Source organism: Conger conger, chromosome 11, assembly GCF_963514075.1.
Source record: "Conger conger chromosome 11, fConCon1.1, whole genome shotgun sequence".
Taxonomy (NCBI): Eukaryota; Metazoa; Chordata; class Actinopteri; order Anguilliformes; family Congridae; genus Conger; species Conger conger.
This window is the reverse complement of record NC_083770.1, coordinates 34,424,353-34,443,898: the sequence shown is the minus strand read 5'-3', so window position 1 is coordinate 34,443,898 and position 19,546 is coordinate 34,424,353. Positions and strand designations below refer to the sequence as shown.

Sequence of the window (19,546 nt, the reverse complement as noted above, 5' to 3'; positions counted from 1 at the left end):
ATGTGATATGCTGAACTATTAATCCCAGATAAACCATCCATGACTATAGAACAAACAATAAGAGAGGCAAGATAATTCAGCAATGATAATAAAAGCAAAATAATAAAGTAATAAAAATATAAACAGAAACGGCAATAATCATATAATGTAATTATTTAATAACTGTGTTATTATTTTATTGCACAATGCAAATAAGACACATTCAAAAGTCTCGGGGTGCTTGAGTGAGGATCCATCACAGCCCCGCCCTTATGGTAACTCCAGGTCTTTCCGGCATGTTCTGAGGCCGAGAGGCCTACAGACGTTATTGGCAGCCTGGCTCCTCCAGTAGATTTTTGTAACGCTGTGGGGCTGCTCCGGGTCTCTATAATAACCATCACCGGGACAAGCTCTCGTTATGTGTCACTGTGTTTTTTTGTGTTTTTCTAAAAGTATTAAATGCAATCTGTTCCAGCACACTCGGCTCTGCTGCCTTGTGCCGCAAGCCTGTGTTTAGAGTAAAGGAGCATGGGATTGATTCCCGTTCTTACGTGCTCCGTCCATATCCTGCACGTGACAGTGACCGTGGCATGGACAGCGCTAGCCAGAACGCAGGAGCTGTTCCTTTCACTTATTCGCACCCCGAGCGAGCTGAAAATAGTGTCTTATTTGACGATTATTAGACAGATCAAATTCTGTAACGGAAACTAAAAAGAAATGTAATTCTGTTTCCACGTGTGACGGCAGTCAGTATTAATCAGGCTCTTTCATTCGCGTTTTCAGTTATCTCGTTTCATCCTCCTTTTCTCCCTTCTTTTAATCCGAATGCCTCAAGGCTGCGTCTACTGCGGAGTTCGGCCTATCCTAATTCATAAACGTCAGTGCCACGAGACCCGGAGATCATTCTGGGGGCATGCTAGCCAAGGCCTTTCCGGGCCATTCTTTATGTGTTGATACTGCAAGGGAGGGATCGCCAGAAAAGCGGTTGTTGCACCGTGCCGTGTTTGTTTTGTTTTGTCTTTTTTTGTTATTTGTGTTGTTGTTTAAGGGGATTGCATGTACAGTTTCTGCCCCTAAAAGCCTCCGTTAGAAGGTTAAGTAAAACGGATGATGGCTAGCTCATTCATTGCTTCCAATTAAACCCAGCTTGTTAGTTTAACCTCTAGGTAAACCCATCAAACAACTGATGTGAAGGAAACACAGCCAGCAGTGGCTTCTCTTGAATGGTCATTAATTTTAATTGCCCAGATATTAAAGATTTAGAAGAGCGGAGTCTGGCGGAATAGAAAATGATCTGGTGGCGCGGCGAATCCGCGCTTTCCGCCGCCTCCATCCGGCCGGGGCGTGATATTAAAATTTAAGCGCAGGGAGGGAGGTGAAATAAACCTTCATTAGGGACAGCCGCTCTCGGGCTGGTCCGGCACCGGCAGACGGGGGTGTGGGGTGGGGGGGGGGGGGGTTTGGGGTTGGTGGGGGGTATGTGAGGGAGAGGCACGCCGTGTGTGGGGGCGCCCTAATTTATAGGGCTATTACAAAGGAAGAAATAAGCGGCAACAACAAGAACAACAATGTAATCTGTTTAATATTCCACTGTAATTGCAGAGCAAGCATTTCCTCATTCTATCAGTGTCCCTTATCCATATTAGGTAAGGGAGTATTTCAGTGATATCCAGCAAAATCCATTGTATTATTATTAGTAGTGCTAGTATTTATTTTGCTTTGCTGAGGATTACATTATACAGTTTAAAGCCTTGTTGGCTGATTAGGTGCTTTATATAATGTACATGGTGTGATTCTGTTTTCCAAAAATAAAATGACAATTGATCGTGCTCACAATTTTATAAAGGGTTACAGTACTACAACTACTAATTTTAGAAACACTGATGTATTCTGATTACATGTTCTTTGTTTTATGTGTTTTATGTATTGTAGACTGATCTAGTACTATTGTGTCTAATTATAATGTGTAAGTAATGTATATCAAAGTGGAAATGGGCAGAGTGAAAGACTTTAGATTTGTTGTACATTATAGCATATTAAAATTCCCCAGGCCAGTGTGGGGGGGGGGGGTGTATTTGGTGCTGCCTGACCTCATGGAACAGGAAGCCGAATTGAAAATCTGTCTCCGGCTCAGACCTCACCCTCCCTGGGCTAACACCGTGCGCTCGGATTGAGGTTCCGCCTGTCAAAATCCCTGTGAAATGTGGAAAACCCCCACATTCCCAGTGATTAATACCCCCTCTCTGCTGTACTTATCCCTGCCCCTGATCCAGGCCCCTCAAGGCCAGCTCCTGTTGAATTTGCGCCGCAACCCGGAAAACTGGGAGCGCCGAGCATTCCGGGGCACTGCTCGCTTCGGAGGAGCGGCGTAGTTAGCGCGGGGCTCCGGCGACGCAGCGGCTTCAGGAAAAGTTTGAAGGGGCGGATTGTCGCAGACGAGCCGCCCCCCGTGTATTGCCTCTGCCAGGAGACAAACAGAGAGCGTGTCACGCTCGCATCCGTAATAACGCGCAAGCAGTCCCTGATTATTGCTTAATTAGTCCGTGCACCCAGCGGATATTACCAGCGGAGGTTGGGAATTGTGTACTTGATGGACCCAGACTTGACATCTTGAAGCAATCACACTTCTCAGTGCACAGTTCTTTGCCTGGCTTCGCGTTTGACACCTCTGCTCCTCCCTCTACCCCACCCCCCCTGCCCCCCACCCCACCCACACCTCCCTGTCCCGCAGGTGTCCAACTGGTTCGGCAATAAGAGGATTCGGTACAAGAAGAACATCGGAAAGTTCCAGGAAGAAGCCAACCTCTACGCCGCCAAGACGGCGGTTACAGCCGCCCACGCGGCCGCAGCAGCGGTGCAGAACAGCCAGACGAACTCGCCGACCACGCCCAACTCCGGTGAGCTTCACCGCACACGCAAACCCCCCTAAACACACCCCCCCCCCAACCAACCAACCACTGCACCCACCCACCCACTCCACTACCCCTCTCACTCATTCACAGTCAGACTCACTCAGTCACACGCACCATGCACACTGGCAGGATTGACTGACAGTGCTCCCAGCCAAGGGAGTTCCCCCCCTCCACACTCTTCCTATCACAGAGGCTGTAGATGCCAGCCGAGACAGGCACACTCACGCTTAAAACAGCATGAAGAGCCTGCGAAGCGAGAACCAAGTCTATTTTGGTGGAAAAAAAGGGGGGAAAAAAGAGCGACAAATCAAAACGGAACATGTTAGCGTGTTAGCATCCTCGCTCTTCCCCATAACACTCCTAATTTGTCACGCCATATTCCCATCGTGGTGTTGTGTATATTGCTCATGACAGATTGAAACTTACCCCTAGGAGCAGCTTTGACTCCGCATACATCACAGAGGAAAAGAGAGACGTAATTAAAGTAAGGACTAAAATGCATCAAAATGTGAATGAGAAGCTGAGAGGAAGCCTGAAAAGTCAAGGCGGAAGAAGTGACTGTGATGTTATGCTGAGTTTGGCGGGCCGAAGGGGGAGTGTGGTCAGCTATTTGAAGTGGTCCCGTTTTCTTGTGTCCAGGATTCCAGATGAAAGATGAAGAGTTTCAGCTGGACTCCGCAGAGAGCAAAAACACTCTTTTAACCAACATGTTCACTGGTACTGGACTTTTCATAAGCTTATTCCTGTCCTTGTCATTGACATATATTTTCCCCACCAACCTGTAACATGAGAGAGAGAGAGAGAGAGAGAGAGAGAAAGAGAAAGAGAGCAAGAGAGAGAGAGTGAGAAAGTGTGAGAAAGAGAGTGAGAGAGAAAGAGTGAGAGATAGAGTAAGAGAGAAAGAGTCACAAAGAGAGAGAGAGAGTGAGAGAGAAAGAGTGACAAAGAGAGAGTGAGAGAGAGAAAGACTGAGAAAGCGAGAGAGGACATGTACAACCCTTGGAAGCTTGAGCTTGGGCAGTCAGATATTGGCTCTGTTGTTTTGTTCGTTTATTTGTTTTTTTTGGTCATGTAGTTCTTCTGTTGCCTTTCCTTTTTTGTTGGAGGTCCTCTGCATCCTCCCTCACCGTGGCAGTTATTACCCATGATCCTCTCTTTTCTGCCCTGGCTTTTTCCCCCCTACTGTACATCCCTCTATGTTTTTGTTCACCCCTGCTGTCCCCACACCTTTGGTTGCTTTCCGTAAGGGCTTTATTTTGGGGTGGTGGGTGGCATGTGCGTGCGTGCGTGCATGTCTCTCCCGTTATTCAGCGACTTACCTCTTTCCTTTCTAGGTTCCTCAAGTTCTTTTAACCTCCCAAACTCTGGGGACATGTTCATGAGCATGCAGAATCTGAATGGGGATTCTTACCAAGGGGCACAAGTTGGAGCCAATGTGCAGTCTCAGGTAGGAGATACTAAACAGGTACACAGACCTGTGTGACAGGAGAGAGAGAGACCCCCCTCCATGCCTTGCCATTGCTGAGCTGTCAGCCACGTAGCCCAGAGACAAATGGCACCCCTGTATTTACAGCCAACCAAATTTTTCTTGGATCATACTTTCCTTGTCCTGATTGGCTCGCTCCCCTCACTGCTTCCCCTGCTTTTTTGTTCTGGGTGACTCTCATTGGCTATGGATGGATAATCGTGGTCTACCCCAAATTGCCCCGCCCTTCCTCCCTTCCTCCCTGTAAGCCTTTAAATCTTCCTATTTGCGATGCCCTTAAATATAAAAAGAAACGGCTGAAATCAGATTTACATCCCGTTCATTTCAGAACGACGATTTAACTCGAGAGAAATCTTTAGCTTACCGCCATTTTGAATCTCATTATCGGAAGAAAAAAAGCATAACGTTCTGACTCAAGTGGATTTGTTGTGAATGCCTTTGGCTCTGACTTGAGCTCTGGGGATGGGACTGGGTGTGTGCGACTTCCTTCGACGTTTCCGTCGTTTCCCCCTCGTCATCGTCCTCCATCCATCGTGACTGCTTTGTGGGGCTGCACGATATGATGAAAACACGCCACATGCCATAACGTTGTGGAATATTGCAGTGACCATATGACTTCAATAGATAAACAATATTGAAGTGTGCACAGTCTTTCTGCTTTAGGTACACTGCTAACATAAACCCCAGGCAATGAATAGCCTATGCCCACCTAATAAAGAAAAAAATTATTATTTAATCATTTCCAACATGCTTTTATTGAACAAATTGCACATGAACAGCCAATCAATTTAACAGAACATCATTTGAATAAATACTATTAATCGCTGTACACAGTCTTTTGCAATGTGTTTATCTTGCATGCTCATATCTCGATGACGATGCGATAAATATACGATATATCTTGCAGCCCTCGTGCTTTGTGCCTGCTGTCTCTTTCACTCCACCCCTCCCTCCTCTGTTTCGCGGTCATCTCACGCTCAGGGAGGGGCGCCCAGCATACGAGACGCGCAGCGTTTGTGTTTGTGGAGAAGGAGTGGTCCACAGGACTGTTATGAGGGAGAAAGGCTTGGATTTTACGGAGGAACATGTACTGTATGAGTGAGAGTGTTAGACCAGGGGGTGGGCGTTTGTTCACACGCTTCCTCATTTCGTTCTTGCTCAAGCAGATTTGGGTCGTACTGTTGCTCTTCAGATCAGTGCAGTGTGGTCATATGTATGTACAGTATGCTTGTGTGTGTGTGCGTGTGTGTGTGTATGTGTGAGCCTGTCTCTGTGTGTGTGTGCATATGAGTGCGTGCACACATGCGTGTATGAGCGCATGTATACATATGGTATTACTGGACATTTAAGAAGTTAGTGATGCACCTCACAACAAAAGTGTCAAGGGTGACTGGTAGAGGGGAAAAGGGAAGATACACTGAGCCGTGTGATTGGCCGCTCGAGAGTCTGCGTCTCCTGCATCACCTGGAAGTAATTAAAAGAGGAAGCTCAGTGCAAACTCTCTGAAAGCAACCAGGAGTCCATCAGAGGTCCACATTCCACCGGTCAGCTTGTTGGTGTGTCACTTGGCTGTGTCCCATCCTTGTGTTCTGTGTGTGAGGGGGGTGGTGGTTGGGGGGTGAGGGGTGGTGTCTGTAGGGGGGTCTGCATTTGTTTAGGAGGGGGCCAGAGATACTAGAACTTGACAGGCTTGACCATCCCCCTCCCTCCCTTTCCCTCTCTCTCTCTTTCTCTCTCTCTCCTTGAATGCAGGTGGATACCCTGCGTCATGTTATCAATCAGACGGCAGGATACAGTGATGGCTTGGGGGGAAACTCTCTGTACAGTCCACACGGCTTGAACGTAAGTCACACAGATAACGATGATGGTTGTGATGGTGATGATATGAATGGTGATGATGATGACAGTGATGATGATGATAAGTATGACTGATTCTGATTATATAATCAATATTAAATCAATCAATTATTTAATACATGGAAGATGATGATGATGATGATTATTATTAGTAGTAGCAGCAGCAACAGTAGTAGTAGCAGTAGTGGCAGTCGTATTAGTAGTAGTAGTCGTAGTATGCTTGCTATCATCCATGGTTTTATGCTTTTTTTCTTTTTTTTTACTATTGCCTAGAATGTTTAAAGTCGCACCCGCGTTTAAAAAACAGAAGCGAAGGCAGTGGTTGAAAGACGGTGACGATGAGAAAGCATGGTCTTGTGTAGCCCTGTCAGTCTGAACGTTTATGTCATGGGGGCAGCAGCCTCCCCGTGTACAGAGAGCAGAATATACCACAGGGAAGATTAGGGACGGCAGGAGAAGTGGGAGCCATTGCTAATGTGGATATAAAAGCATTGTTTAATATCCACACACATATACGCCCGGTCACACACACACACACACACACACACACACAGATACATACACGTACGCACACACACACAGGGCGAGAAAGAACCAAGTGTACGAGAAGAAGCAGATTTTTTTTTATAAACGTCAGTCATCTAGCCCCCTCCTCCTCCCCCATTGCTTCTATAAACATTTAATAACATCGTAACCTATAGCAAATAGGCATGAAAAGCCTTTTATTTGTGTATCTACGTTTTCATTTAACTGTTTTGAAATGCTTCAGAGAATTTGCCGTATCCTTATCAACATGATAAAATATGAATCTGGGATTGCCTGCAGCCTTTTCGCAGACATGAATTCCATCTTCCCTGATGAGGGTTGATAAGGAGTTTTTTTCTCTTTTTTTGTAATACAGTGTACAATCTGAAACCACCAGAGAGAGTAAAGATTAATTTATTTGAAGAGAGAGAAAGGGAGAAGGAAAGGAGGGGAGAGAAAGAGAGAGAGAGAGAGAGAGACGGAGAGAAACGGTTGCTGACATCTTTCCTTCAGCAATATCAGAGAGAGAGAAATATTGGCATTTGTAGTCTTTATGTGGCAATGAAAAGGACGGTAGCGACTTGAAGGCTTTACACGGCTTCCCTTTTATCTGTTTTCACTCACAGCACACAGCTCTTCTTCAGGGATATTTAATATTTTATAATGGGAGTTGGCAGGGCACACCGAATAAAAATGAGTTTTTATTCTGTGTTATTATCTTATTTGCATTCCATTGATTATTAGAATTGTTTTTATGAACGTGTGTTCTGAAAATTTCTGCCATATTTCATTGTCTTGCTTTTTCAAAAAATACAAATGAAGGGAATGGCAGTCGTCGTCGTCCCCCCCCCCCCCCCCCATTCTGTGATAATTATAAACCCCAGTAGGTTCTGTCGTATTTCTAGGCCGTACATCATTAAAGGGCCTGTACACCCAATTTATGGGTTGATGTTACAATGTATTTTATTGCGCATGCAATTTAGGAAATTCTACCGGGAGCAATTGGGTTTCAATCGGTCTCAAGTGACCGGGCTAACGCAGCAGACTTTTTTGAGAGTCACTGTATTCCAGGCAGTATTACTGTGGCCCAATCGTAACACCAGAGGCAGATCTGTTTTTATTATGATCCACATCACTGAGACGGGCAGTTCCTGCATTTCATCAATCGATAATTTCAGTGGTGGGTAGATGACTAGGTTCCAGAAAGCGAGATACCTCTGCCCGTTATTCTGATTCTGTAGATACGTTAAAATTACTGGTACGTCTTTGGAAATTTGAGCGTAATTTGAGCGTAATTTGAGCGGAATTTCAGTGTACCCACCACAAAAAGAATCCAGTCCCCCTGCAGCAGATGTTCCATAGATGGCTGAAATGCTCAGGACTGACATTGACATTTCTGCCCTTTTTACCATTGAAATGTAAGTAATCTCCAAAATATTGAAAAAATTATTTAATTAATTAATTATAAATGTAATCTTATATTCAGACTTAAAAAACATTTTTTTGCTAAAAGATTGGCAATCAGGTCAAGATTTCACGTATTTTTACTTCGTTCAACTTTTTCAACTCAATTTCACTTGTCAAGCAAAAACTTAGAAATATTTTCTGCTTGAGAGAAAAAACTGAAAGTGTCGATACAAGTCTAAAACGCTTGTCCAGACCTTTTTTGCAGTGAACCTTGCTCTGGTATCACTGAACTTCCTATCTTGTTTTTGGATATATATTGGTAACACTTTATTTTACAGCCTGTTTATTACATAGTACTTACTGGGTAAGTAGTACACAGCTACTTGTGTATTTTATAGGTAAGTACTTTGATCTCCGTGGTAGGTACTATGAAACAAAGTCAGTAAGTATCATGTGTGAGTACTATGTAAATACCTTTTACATCCCTTTTCACACTACTAACCACTGAAATCAAAATAGTTACATACCAAGTACCTGGTATGTACAAGTACTATGTAATTAACAGGCTGTAAAATATTGTGTTACCTATATTTCTCATATTTGAGAAATGCCTGCAGTACAGTATTAACCAAAACAATTTTTTTTCTTCAACTAAGCTCAAGTTGAGTGGGAAACATTCCCGCTTTGGCGATTTGAGTCAGTGTGCCCCCGATAACTGCTTTCCTCATGGCAATATGAGTGATGAACTGACGATGTGGTTTTTTTTTTTGAGTGACAGATCTGTATTATTTCCCTGACAATGCAAACCAACAAACAGCGATACAAGAAAGCAAACTGACAGAGGAAGTCATTAGCGAACACACTGTAAGGTGTCATTTTGGTTTTCTGCCGAGTGTCGTCTCGCCTGAAGCTCTTGAGACGGCACGCCAACCTTTAGCAGCCCGAAGTGAAGTCTTTCACACGTTCTCATACGTTCTCACACGTTCTTCTGCATTTTTAGGCCAAGCCACAGTTCATCGCTGGGCTCCAGGAACATAAGAACTCCCAGAATAAAGAAACACTAATTTCCAAAACAGCTTGTGATTGCTGTTTGCTATATCTGGAAGAGGAGGGAATTAGAATGAAGAAATTTTAATATAAAAAAAAACACAGCGAAGCAGAATTTGTAAGGTGAATTTTAGGGGCAGTTAGGGAGTCTTCCACAGAATACTCTTATTTCAATTCAGCAGACATACACTGCGGCCAAGGAAACCAGATTAATCTATTTATTGACCTATTCCAGGAACTCTTAAATCAGCGAAATACTAATTCCGCCAACGAGCCAGCACGAGCGCTATAGCTTCCAGTTTACAGTAATGCAGACGGATTGTTTTGAAAATGAAACGCATCATAAATAAATTAGCATACGCTAACCTTTTGGGCGGTTTTTTGCACGCATGTTTGTGGGCTGTTGGTTCTGTGCGTGCGGACGAAGAGGTGCGTGTGTGCACTGGTAGGTGTGTTTGTGTGTGTGTGTGTATGTGTGTGTGTGTATATGTGTGTGTGTGTGTATGTGAGCCTGTATGTGTATGTGTGTGTGTGTGGGTCATCACGGCCGTGTGGGGAAGGGAAAGGCTAGTCCCCGCCGTGAGCGAGCGAGTGGGCCTACACGCTCGGCCCTGCTGGGCTGTCTCTGGGAAAGGGCCCCGCTGCGAGCCTGCATGCTCGGCCCTGCTCGGGCTGTCTCTGGGAAAGGGCCCCGCCGTCACTTCCACTCAGCCTCCCCCACCTCAGCGGCCCCGCGCCTTCCCTCTTCCTGACTGACAAAAAAATATGTAGCGACAAGCTGTCTGCCACTGCAGAAATCTGATTAGACATTGATTTCAGCAATTGCTTCCATTGGCCGGGACATAAGGCAAATTTGTTTCTGAGAGTCTCTTGTTGCTGATGCAAGTGTAATGCAAAGACTGCCCGTCGGCAGGCTGGATACTGTATCAGGAGAAACGCTCTTTTGTTATTTATTTTTTTAACGTGTTAATACGGACAGGGCCGTGTGCTCGTAGACACACACCCGCATACCAGGGGTGGGTAGGAGATTAACTTTTTTAAATCTTGGCTTATTGTTTTCAGAAATGTCGCACCCATCATCTCTCCCATCGTGTGCTAGCTGATTTTCTTCTGTGTGTTTTATGTTGTGTGTTTTATTTGTCTTACATTATGCGTGAGAGTGTTTTATGGTAAAAGCCTTGCATTTTGTACTGCGTTAGTGACAAAGGGAAGCTGTCTTTCAGAGACACAGGCAATAAGGCCCAAATATATGCGTATGAGCAAAATACTTTAACTGTTTCATTTTCATTTCTGCGGCCGTTTGAATGTGCGTATTAATTAAAATGATTTTATTACACTACATTACGGCCTGTTGCGGATATTGGCATGTGTACAAATGCAGAATACGAGCATTCCTTAATAGAGCGGCAGTCATTTACTTCTCTTTTCTCTCTCTCTCTCTCTCCTTCCTTTCGCTAGGCTAATGGGGGATGGCAAGACGCAACCACTCCATCTTCTGTTATTTCCCCAACAGAAGGTCCGGGAAGTGTACACTCCGATACCTCTAACTGATGACACTGACGCGTCCCTTCCCCAGCTGCAGAGCCCCAGATTCACACAGACTGACCAATCAGAGAGCCTGACCATGAACAAACTCTTTCTGAAAACCAATCATTCGCCGGCATCTTACGGGGAACCCTGCCCCCCCTGCTCCTGAGTGACATTCACACCATCTTGGACTCCTGGGGAAAAAAAAGTATTTGAATTTTTCTTGGGCAAAATCAGAGAAGTCCATCAACCTACACCTACACGTTTCAACTGGATTTCTTTTTTTTCCCTCCCGGAAGAGCTTTTCTTTTCTTAATAGATATGCATCCGTATAGTGTATAAAGTATTAATATCATTTTGATGAAAAAATGCCTGCCCAAAGGTTGTTTGGGAATGATGGGTTGAATTCTTGCGGACCTTACAAGCCAAGCAAGTGTCAGAAACCCAAATCAGGCTACACTCTCAGAGTTGTTGCCTCCTCAGATTTTTAAAATCTGTTCATTTCTTACATTTTTACGATCTATTTTGCAGTCTTCTTCACTCCACTCTAGAAAGACCCTTGTTCCCTTTGATTTGAAAAACACAGGAGGTCCCAGTGAGGCTTAAAACTGCCTCAATCATAACTTGCTTTAGGAATGAAGTGTTATTACTCTGAATCAATATGATTTGGGAACTGCATAGCACACCATTAGTGACCATTTCGCATATTGTGTTTTTCTATTGGTCCATTTTTCATAGTTATATGCTCTATAGCCTATTCGAAAAGCAACATTTGCATTACAAGTTCAGAAAGCGCAGAGTGATTTCTGACACTTCTGTGCTAATTTGTGTGTTTAACAGGGCTAAAGGTTACAATTTCTGGCAGCTTGGGGAATTCATTTTTGATTACGTTTTCGCCTTACAACCCAACAATTTGCAATGTTTGAGAAATCTTTGCTGTGGCACTGAATTAGATGTGTAAATTAGCCAACTGTGCATTCCATTCTTGGGAAATGCTTTTTAAAAGTGACAGGTCCTGACACCATTTCTTGCATAAGTAAGTAAAAGATGACCATTTACCAATATTTGTAACTTTTTCTTTTTTACTTGGAAGTCATATTAAATGTCTAACCCATTCTTGGAAATGATGGAAATAATGGGTCTTACAGTAAAACCAACCAGTTATGGTACTCTCTCAGCAACTAAAGACACCAATCACACAAAGCATAATGTATATAATGTAGCTTAAGAGTATATATACATCCCACCAATCAAAACACAGCTTTATTACCTCATGCGAACTCATAGAAACCAATAGAATTTCAACATGTTCTATAGCTTAGAGTGCTCACTTACTACCTCTAAACAATATCACTACCATTTTTTCGTCTTTTTTCATTTTGTATTTTTATTTAGTTAATTTGATTGCATCTTGTAATAAACACTTTGTTTCCCCTCATGTAATCTAATGTATATTTTAATCTTTTAAGAAAATGAAGTTGCTTTGTTGCAATTTTTAAAAAGTAAAAAAATACAATAAAAAAATAAATAATGACGATGATAAACCGTGCGTGTGTGGGTGGGTTGTGGGAAAGGGACAGGGAAATCGTTGGTCGTAAATTAACACCAAACAGTAAAACTGTTGTAAATATGGAAGAACATTTTGAATGTTGCTCATCTTGTTACTAATCCATGCAAAAAAAATCATAATTAAAATAGCTGTAATGCATAGAGGTTTTCAGTATTCAGAACTGTACATTTCACACCCTGTGTGACAGGGTGGCCCCTTTCTCTCTCTTTTTTGTATTGTATGTGATTCTGAAACTGATAAGGTCATGAAAAGATTATTTGTGGCAGTGATTCTAATGTATTAAAAAAAAAATGTTTCGTGTTACTTTCTAACCAGACTACACCCTGGACTGAGAAGTCTTCCTTGTGGTAGATATGTGTAGTTTCAAACCATGAATAAACTTTTTGCTTTCATGATAGTTGTGTCTTTCTTTTATTCGCTGAATGAAGTCGGTAACAGGCAAACAGGACAGAAGTTAACATAAATATTTGAAGTGGGATATTCTTACTGCTGAGCCTACATCCACTAGCGATCCATATTATGCAATAATAAAACGAACTTTATAGCTTGGTGACAATGTGAATATATATTTAATATACGACGGCTATGAGGAGAGTGCTCTCAACTGCCTCAGGATGTTCTGTACATCAGCCTTGTTATCAAGAATGAAACAGCGTTATTTGCGATGAGCTTTCTGTACATACGCACACACACGCACACACACACACACACACACACAACACAGAATACTACACGCACCTTAGAACGATGAGCTTCATTCTAAATATGCATGTGTATCCCTGAGCAAACCAGGCCTCTGTGATTAGAGAGAGAGAGAAAAACTGCTTAGTTAACCTCATAATCTGACCGACAGCGATATACCATTCTGAAATTACATTGATGACATTTTAGATGGAAATGAACTGTGAACTAGACGAGTGTGAGCCATGTATGTACAGTATCAGAAATTGACGTATAACGTGTTTGACAAACTAACAACCCACAAATATTAATGACCTGACTTTTATTGACAGTTCTCTTATAGCAAGATTAATTCACTTTCTAAACCCCTGGGGTCAGTCCCTGTCACAGCTGAATTTGGGGTGCGGTGCGTGGCGGAGGGTGCTTCAGGGCTCATTAGAAGTATTTTCTGTGATAAGAATCACTGGAATAGTTTGGAAGCGTAGTTTGCGCTGGGGTGGCATGTGACAAGATTGCATTAATAGTGATAATTGTAGCCTGAGCATACTGACAAATGCGACTAAATTAATTGCCGTGTTTAATTGAACTGTTTGCAGATCCCGCCCGCGCTGAGCCCAAAATCCTGAATTAACTTAAACAAACAAGGAGATGTGATTCCTCCGGACAATGAATTAACATTCCTGAGGCATCGTACAATGCTGCTGCTAATACTAAACCTAAGGGTAGAAGCCATAGACAAGAAGCATGGGATCTTTGTGCAGCGAAGTAAGAAAAGGAGCAAAGGAATTGTAAAGATTCGGAGACTTAAACACGCAACACAGTAGCCAGCCATGAACAAAAGCGCAGCGAATGCGAGGTGGGGTATACGAGGGATGACAGTCACAAATCAAATGAACAGCGAACAACAGAAGTGGTGCAGAGGCCTTTAGCTGCTGAGTCGTGTCCATTATCTGTAATTCCTCCTTTGCTTTTAATATGTTTAGGGTGGAATCTTCACAGGAGCGGACGGGTTTCGGAACGAATCGATTACCGGTGGCGTGTGCGGATGCTTGTGATGTTTTGGGTTTTCACTCACACGTGAGGGGACGTCTGTCACACTTCCCGGTCTGAGCGAGGCCCGTGCGTCAGGCCAGCTCTCCACACCACACACACATCCACGCTACCAGCCCCTGTCACTTACATCAAGCGGGCCAATGGTACGGGAGGCCACAAGGCCAGGGCATTTGCGAGCACCGCCACTGAAATTTATGTCACTGAGCCGTTTTGCGATGCAGCCCAAATCCGTAAATAAAACGGGAATATTTCAGAAAATGGCCGACCAATAAATAATGCAAATCAACAACAATGGAGTTCACGGGAGTACAAGAGAATGGCCTGTTCCACACATAAGCATTACTGCATGCACTCACACTCTGCATAACATGTATAATTAACACATAAACGCAAGCGATACTGAAATGTGACCCAGGCTGTTAAGCAGATCATTCTATTTAGGCCTATTGTCAATTCACATCTAGCGTAGGCTAAGTGCAGACAAATATGCAGAAGCATGTGATCACTTATAAATTCAGCTCTAAATCACTCCTCCAGTCTTACTTTATAGTGTTTTTAGAATGAGTAATCAATTTGGGCCAAGACACAGGGCTTACTAATGAACATTTAGGAGCCCCCCCCCCCCCTTCCCCTAGCTCCCCCCTTTGATCAGGTTGTCGGTCGCCATAGGCAACAACCTGTCCCGCTCTGATGGGACTCAGAGGAAGGCCATCAACAACCCTCTCAGCCTCAGCGCCCGCACACATGCCGTCGGGGGCGTTATTAGGACTTTAATGGAGTCTCCTCGCAAAATCAGGCGTGAGGGACCCCAGCAAATTACAGCCACCGTCGCCGTTCGGCCCTCCAGTCCAGCACGCGTGTGCTGACAACCTAAGGTGTGTCTCTTCCTGATGGTCCGTAGACTCGAGCAAGGCAGGAGAACAGTAGCTGCACTTTAGCCTAGCCACAGAATCGTGCGGTTGTGGATTCCGTTCCTATGCAAAGCATTGCCCGGTGGTGAGCTTTCTGTGGTACTAATGGATAATGAAACTTGTGTGTAAACAGCAGATGTCCTCTACAAATGAACCGCCTGATTTCTAACATTATTTAATAGTTTGATATGGATGTTCTCGATGCGTGTGGTGTCTGGTATTTTTCACCATTAAAAGGTTAAATCAGGCCTATGTACATCAGGGGAGAAAATAATATCTGAAACTGACAGCTGGAAAAAAAATAGTTTACAACATTAATTTATAGGTTAACAAAGCAAAGAATACATGGCTACATTTTAAATTATATATTAAAATCAAAATGACCAGTGATGTGTTAAAAAATCATTGACAGTAGCAGGGTGGTCATTGTTGGGTAATAAATAGATTGATTCTCTTTCCATTACAATTTCACTTAGCTGGAGATGTAAAGTGGATGTATATTGATATGCAGTTTATGAGACAGAAAGAAATATCGCAAACAAAACAACTGGTTGCTGATTTTTTATGAGTTTATGCCCTGATAAGAATCGGTATGCTTGTTATTACATTAAATAAATTCTGTTGCTGATCTTTTTTTTATAGCATCAGTAAGATTTCAAAGACATTACCATGACAGATTTTTGCCAAGGTGACTTCATACAGTGTATTAGAAAGGATATAGCTTACAAATGCACCTGTTGAAGTGTACCGTTCCATAATAACTCTGATATTGAGAACAATATTGTTTGCCATTTGAGCTTTAAGTAGGAGCTCAGCTTCACAATAAAAACTCATGAAACTAAAAACGTTAATGTATTTTTGATACATATAGTATTCAGCACTCATTGAAATTCATGATTTTTTTTTTCTGTAATACAAGCATATTGTGTAACATCCTTTTTTATTTTTATATTTTCAAAATATAGCATTAGCTAAACTACAGCAAGCATGCCATTGCATTCAGTACACCACTAACCTCCTCTATTAATACCAAAAAAAATAATTTGTTAAAAAATATGATTTATTATTATTTCATCATGAATGGATTCATTTAAGAAAGGTCGAAAGGATGAATGAATGAATGGAGTGTTGGAGGGGAAAGTTTAATAAACATTCACTCAGAAGATCAAATCTCAGCTCTAAGCCCAAAGCTTTGACCAACTTCTTTTTTCTCATCTCATAAAATTGTAATGATAATTACTACTGTTTTTCAGTTACCATCCTATAATAAGTTATTAGTGTAATCTTATACTAATAACTTATTAATATAACATTTTAAAGGGATAATTGCACTGCATATTAAAAATGTTATTCTAATAGGTTCAGACATAAAATATTTACAAATTAAAATGGGAAATTAATTCACTTTAATGCTATAGCCAATGTGTACATAAGTATGTAAATTAGCTAAGGGATTAAGGCTGGCATAGATGGCCAAATTACATGGCTAGGTATGTACACAAAGTTCATACCTCGGTTTTGCATACGCTTGGAAAATTTGTGCCAAAGTCCATATAGATATGTACATTATCATTAAGGTCTTGGTCATAACCTCTTTTAGTGTATATCAGCTTAATGAAAGCATTGTTTAATTTTCTTTTGTGAGAGGAAGCTTGGTAATAGCCATTCCAATCATGTTCTGGCTCTTTTAGGCCATGAAAGCTTTTATTGTGTAAATGGGCTTTAAAGCTGGCAATGGTCACTGAGGCACAAGCATTATGCTCACATTGACTTTATGAAAATGACTTGGGCAAGTAACAAATGTTGCTGGCTTGGACAAATTTGATTTTATTCATGGATTTATTAATCTGTTTTTTGGCAAAGGTCAGCCATATTAATCAGGCCAGGTATGGGCCGGAGGTCTAGTGGTGATGGATATTTGCTTGCAGTTTGAGATTTTTAGAGCCCGTCCTCGTTTAGGCAAACGTCCAGAGAAAAGAGCCAGTACTGTGCAAATCAGCCCCTCGGAAAGACTCAGGGTTTCTGCTACTTAAAGCATGTGTAAAACAAGCTTATATTGATTCAAATTGCACAGAGGCAAATGTGGTATTAGACTCTACAATCTGCTAAGCTCAGCTACTGGGGAAAATTGTGTCTAATTCTATCAGGTTATGACTTTGGAGGAAGTGACAATCCTCGAGCTAGGCAAAAATGGTAGAAACCCAGGATGTCACTGATAGCTGAGATCAATATGAAAGAAAGGTTATGACTGGCCATAAATGCAAATGACTCAAACTTCAAAGGCAAATAAATTCAATCTAAGAGAAATTCTGTGAACACTGGCTATTGATGAGCAAGCCTTTGTAAAACAGGGATTGATACCCTTTTTAGACAACATTGCCAGACTTAACCGCCAGAGACAGAAAATCAATGTCCAAACTTTGTCAATAGTCCGATTAATAACTGGTTCTGTTTTGTAACAATATTTAAAGGCCATAGTTTAAAAAGAATCTGTCATGTATTTCTAAACAATTTTACACACACATTTAAAATAATTTTATGATCAAAATACAGTATGTGTTTGGCAAAAGCAGCCTGTTGGAAAAGTGTGGTGGGTTGGGGGGGGGGCTGATGGTAGGATATTGGTGTAGGCGCAGAAATAATAAAACTCCTGGAGATTCATTACCTGCACCACAATTGATGATAAATAAAAAATAAATCAATAAATAAATATTGATAGATAGATATTGATCAATGGATAGCAAGATCGATAATATTTATCTGCACCCATCTTCCATAAATTGGAAGTTACAGTCATTAAAATTTCATCTACTCTCAAGCTTAGGATACGGAATACAAACAGCAATGAGAGGGAACAGCAAGCATTCATTACATTCACTGCTAATACAAAGGGGGTGGCAGGAACAGATGAATAAAACAAAGCAACAAGGATTTCCTTCATGTTCATGGTTGTTTTTAATCGTTGTTAAGTCCAGTTTTGCATACGTTTCATATTCACGATCCAAACAGCCCACGGAAATAAGTCTGCAGCGCTCTACTCGACCTTCAACTGGCGTTGCGAGCAAACCATATTAGGAGGGACTCAATCAAGTGCTCCCAGTGGTCAATATGGTTCTTAATGAGGGGCAGTGGAAATAATATACAGACCCTGAGTAATGAAGGCTGAGTTAACAGCTCGCCTTATGTTCCGGCTAAAGCGATTTGACTGCCCGTGAATTCCTTCAATTACCTCATTTGTTTTTGTATGTGTTTTATGATGTTGATAGGCTGTGTGTTTTGGCTCTCAAGGGGTAAGTACATAAAGATACTGTTGGAAAGGTGTGGTGGGTTGGGGGGGGGGGTGATGGTAGGATATTTGGGTAGGTGCAGAAACAATAAAACTCCTGGAGAATCATTATCACATCTTTGCACCAGGTAAGACAAACAAAGGCATACTGTATTATATCGAGTTTAAAGGATCCTGAAAGGATTTAAAAAGCTTACAGTATATATAATTATGCAGAATATTCATTCATTGTTCTTGGGTAAGAATTATCTTCCTGAAATATTTGAAATAAAATTGTTCTCACCATTTATTTCACTTGAATGAACTTCTTGAAGAGGGAGTGACGTAGTTTAACAGCATGTGGCCTGGCACTAAGGCCTGTGTCACCCAGATTTGAAGAAATGAAACGGAAGACGCACCCAGGGACAACTGCTAGTCTTTACTTGAATTCCTGCAAATTCCTGCAATACCACCACCTATCACAGTGTTATTTTGTGGCAATGACCATTTTTAGGCCGTTGTTGTTCACATTTCTCGCAGGGGGAGAAGCGCTCAGAGAAGGCCGTGCCAGCGTTTTTGGCGACAGGACCCAGCAAGCTGCCAGGCCCCGAGACGGTCCATCACCGAGGCGTCCATTGTCCAGACGCCCCGAGAAACATGCCAGCAGAACCCGGGGGGACGTGCCTTTCGTGGCAGGGGAACCCCGCGGCGGGGACTTTTGGCGGGAACGCGGGTCCTGGAGGGAAGATAAGGGAGAGCTGCTGGTGAATGTGTGTAAAAGGAGGCCTTTCAGACACAACTGATATCTCTTAAAAACAATAAAACACAACACAAAGCCACACCGCCTCGCTGTGTCGAGAGCTCAGGCACATTGTCTGTCCGACAGAGGATCTGTCTGCCCACACAGTGGTGACAGTGAACCTTTGAGAATGGCCCCTCATTCATTTTATTTTATTTTATACAAGTCCATACTTCTTTTTTACCTTTGCCAAACTGACATGGCCTCAATAATTCAATGCCAATCGCCTGCATATCAATGAAATACTGCTGCCAGCCTGAATTAAACCAAAATGTGTAATTGAATTTGACTCACAGTTTAATGAAATAGTAATTGTATTCATCTTTACAAAAACTTTGGTCTTAAGTTCAATAATCACAAATCACAGCTTGGTAAGATAAGATCGGTGGCTGTTCATATTAATACCAAATGCTTGCAATGAAAATGAAACTATTACTTCAATTATTTTGTGAAATAACCAAATAAATATTTAGAATTTTTGTGTAGCCTGTAGCCTTGTGGCTAAGGTACATAGTTGGGACCTGGAA

General features: G+C 42.3%; 1 protein-coding gene across 7 annotated transcripts in view; it reads left to right on the top strand.

Annotated features, from left to right (window-relative positions):
- Positions 1-12,707, top strand: part of pbx3b (pre-B-cell leukemia homeobox 3b) — a 101,688-nt gene extending 88,981 nt beyond the window's left edge. For 3 of the 7 annotated variants that reach the window (XM_061260119.1, XM_061260120.1, XM_061260118.1), the window contains 5 exons: positions 2,711-2,876; positions 3,531-3,608; positions 4,226-4,338; positions 6,130-6,219; positions 10,672-12,707. In XM_061260119.1, coding sequence (XP_061116103.1) covers positions 2,711-2,876; positions 3,531-3,608; positions 4,226-4,338; positions 6,130-6,219; positions 10,672-10,764 — 540 coding nt within the window. In that variant the 3' untranslated portion in view covers positions 10,765-12,707. The remainder of the gene's footprint in view (positions 1-2,710; positions 2,877-3,530; positions 3,609-4,225; positions 4,339-6,129; positions 6,220-10,671) is intronic. The other 4 variants (XM_061260123.1, XM_061260121.1, XM_061260125.1 and 1 more) reach the window with 2 other exon arrangements.
- Positions 12,708-19,546: the final 6,839 nt, after the last annotated feature.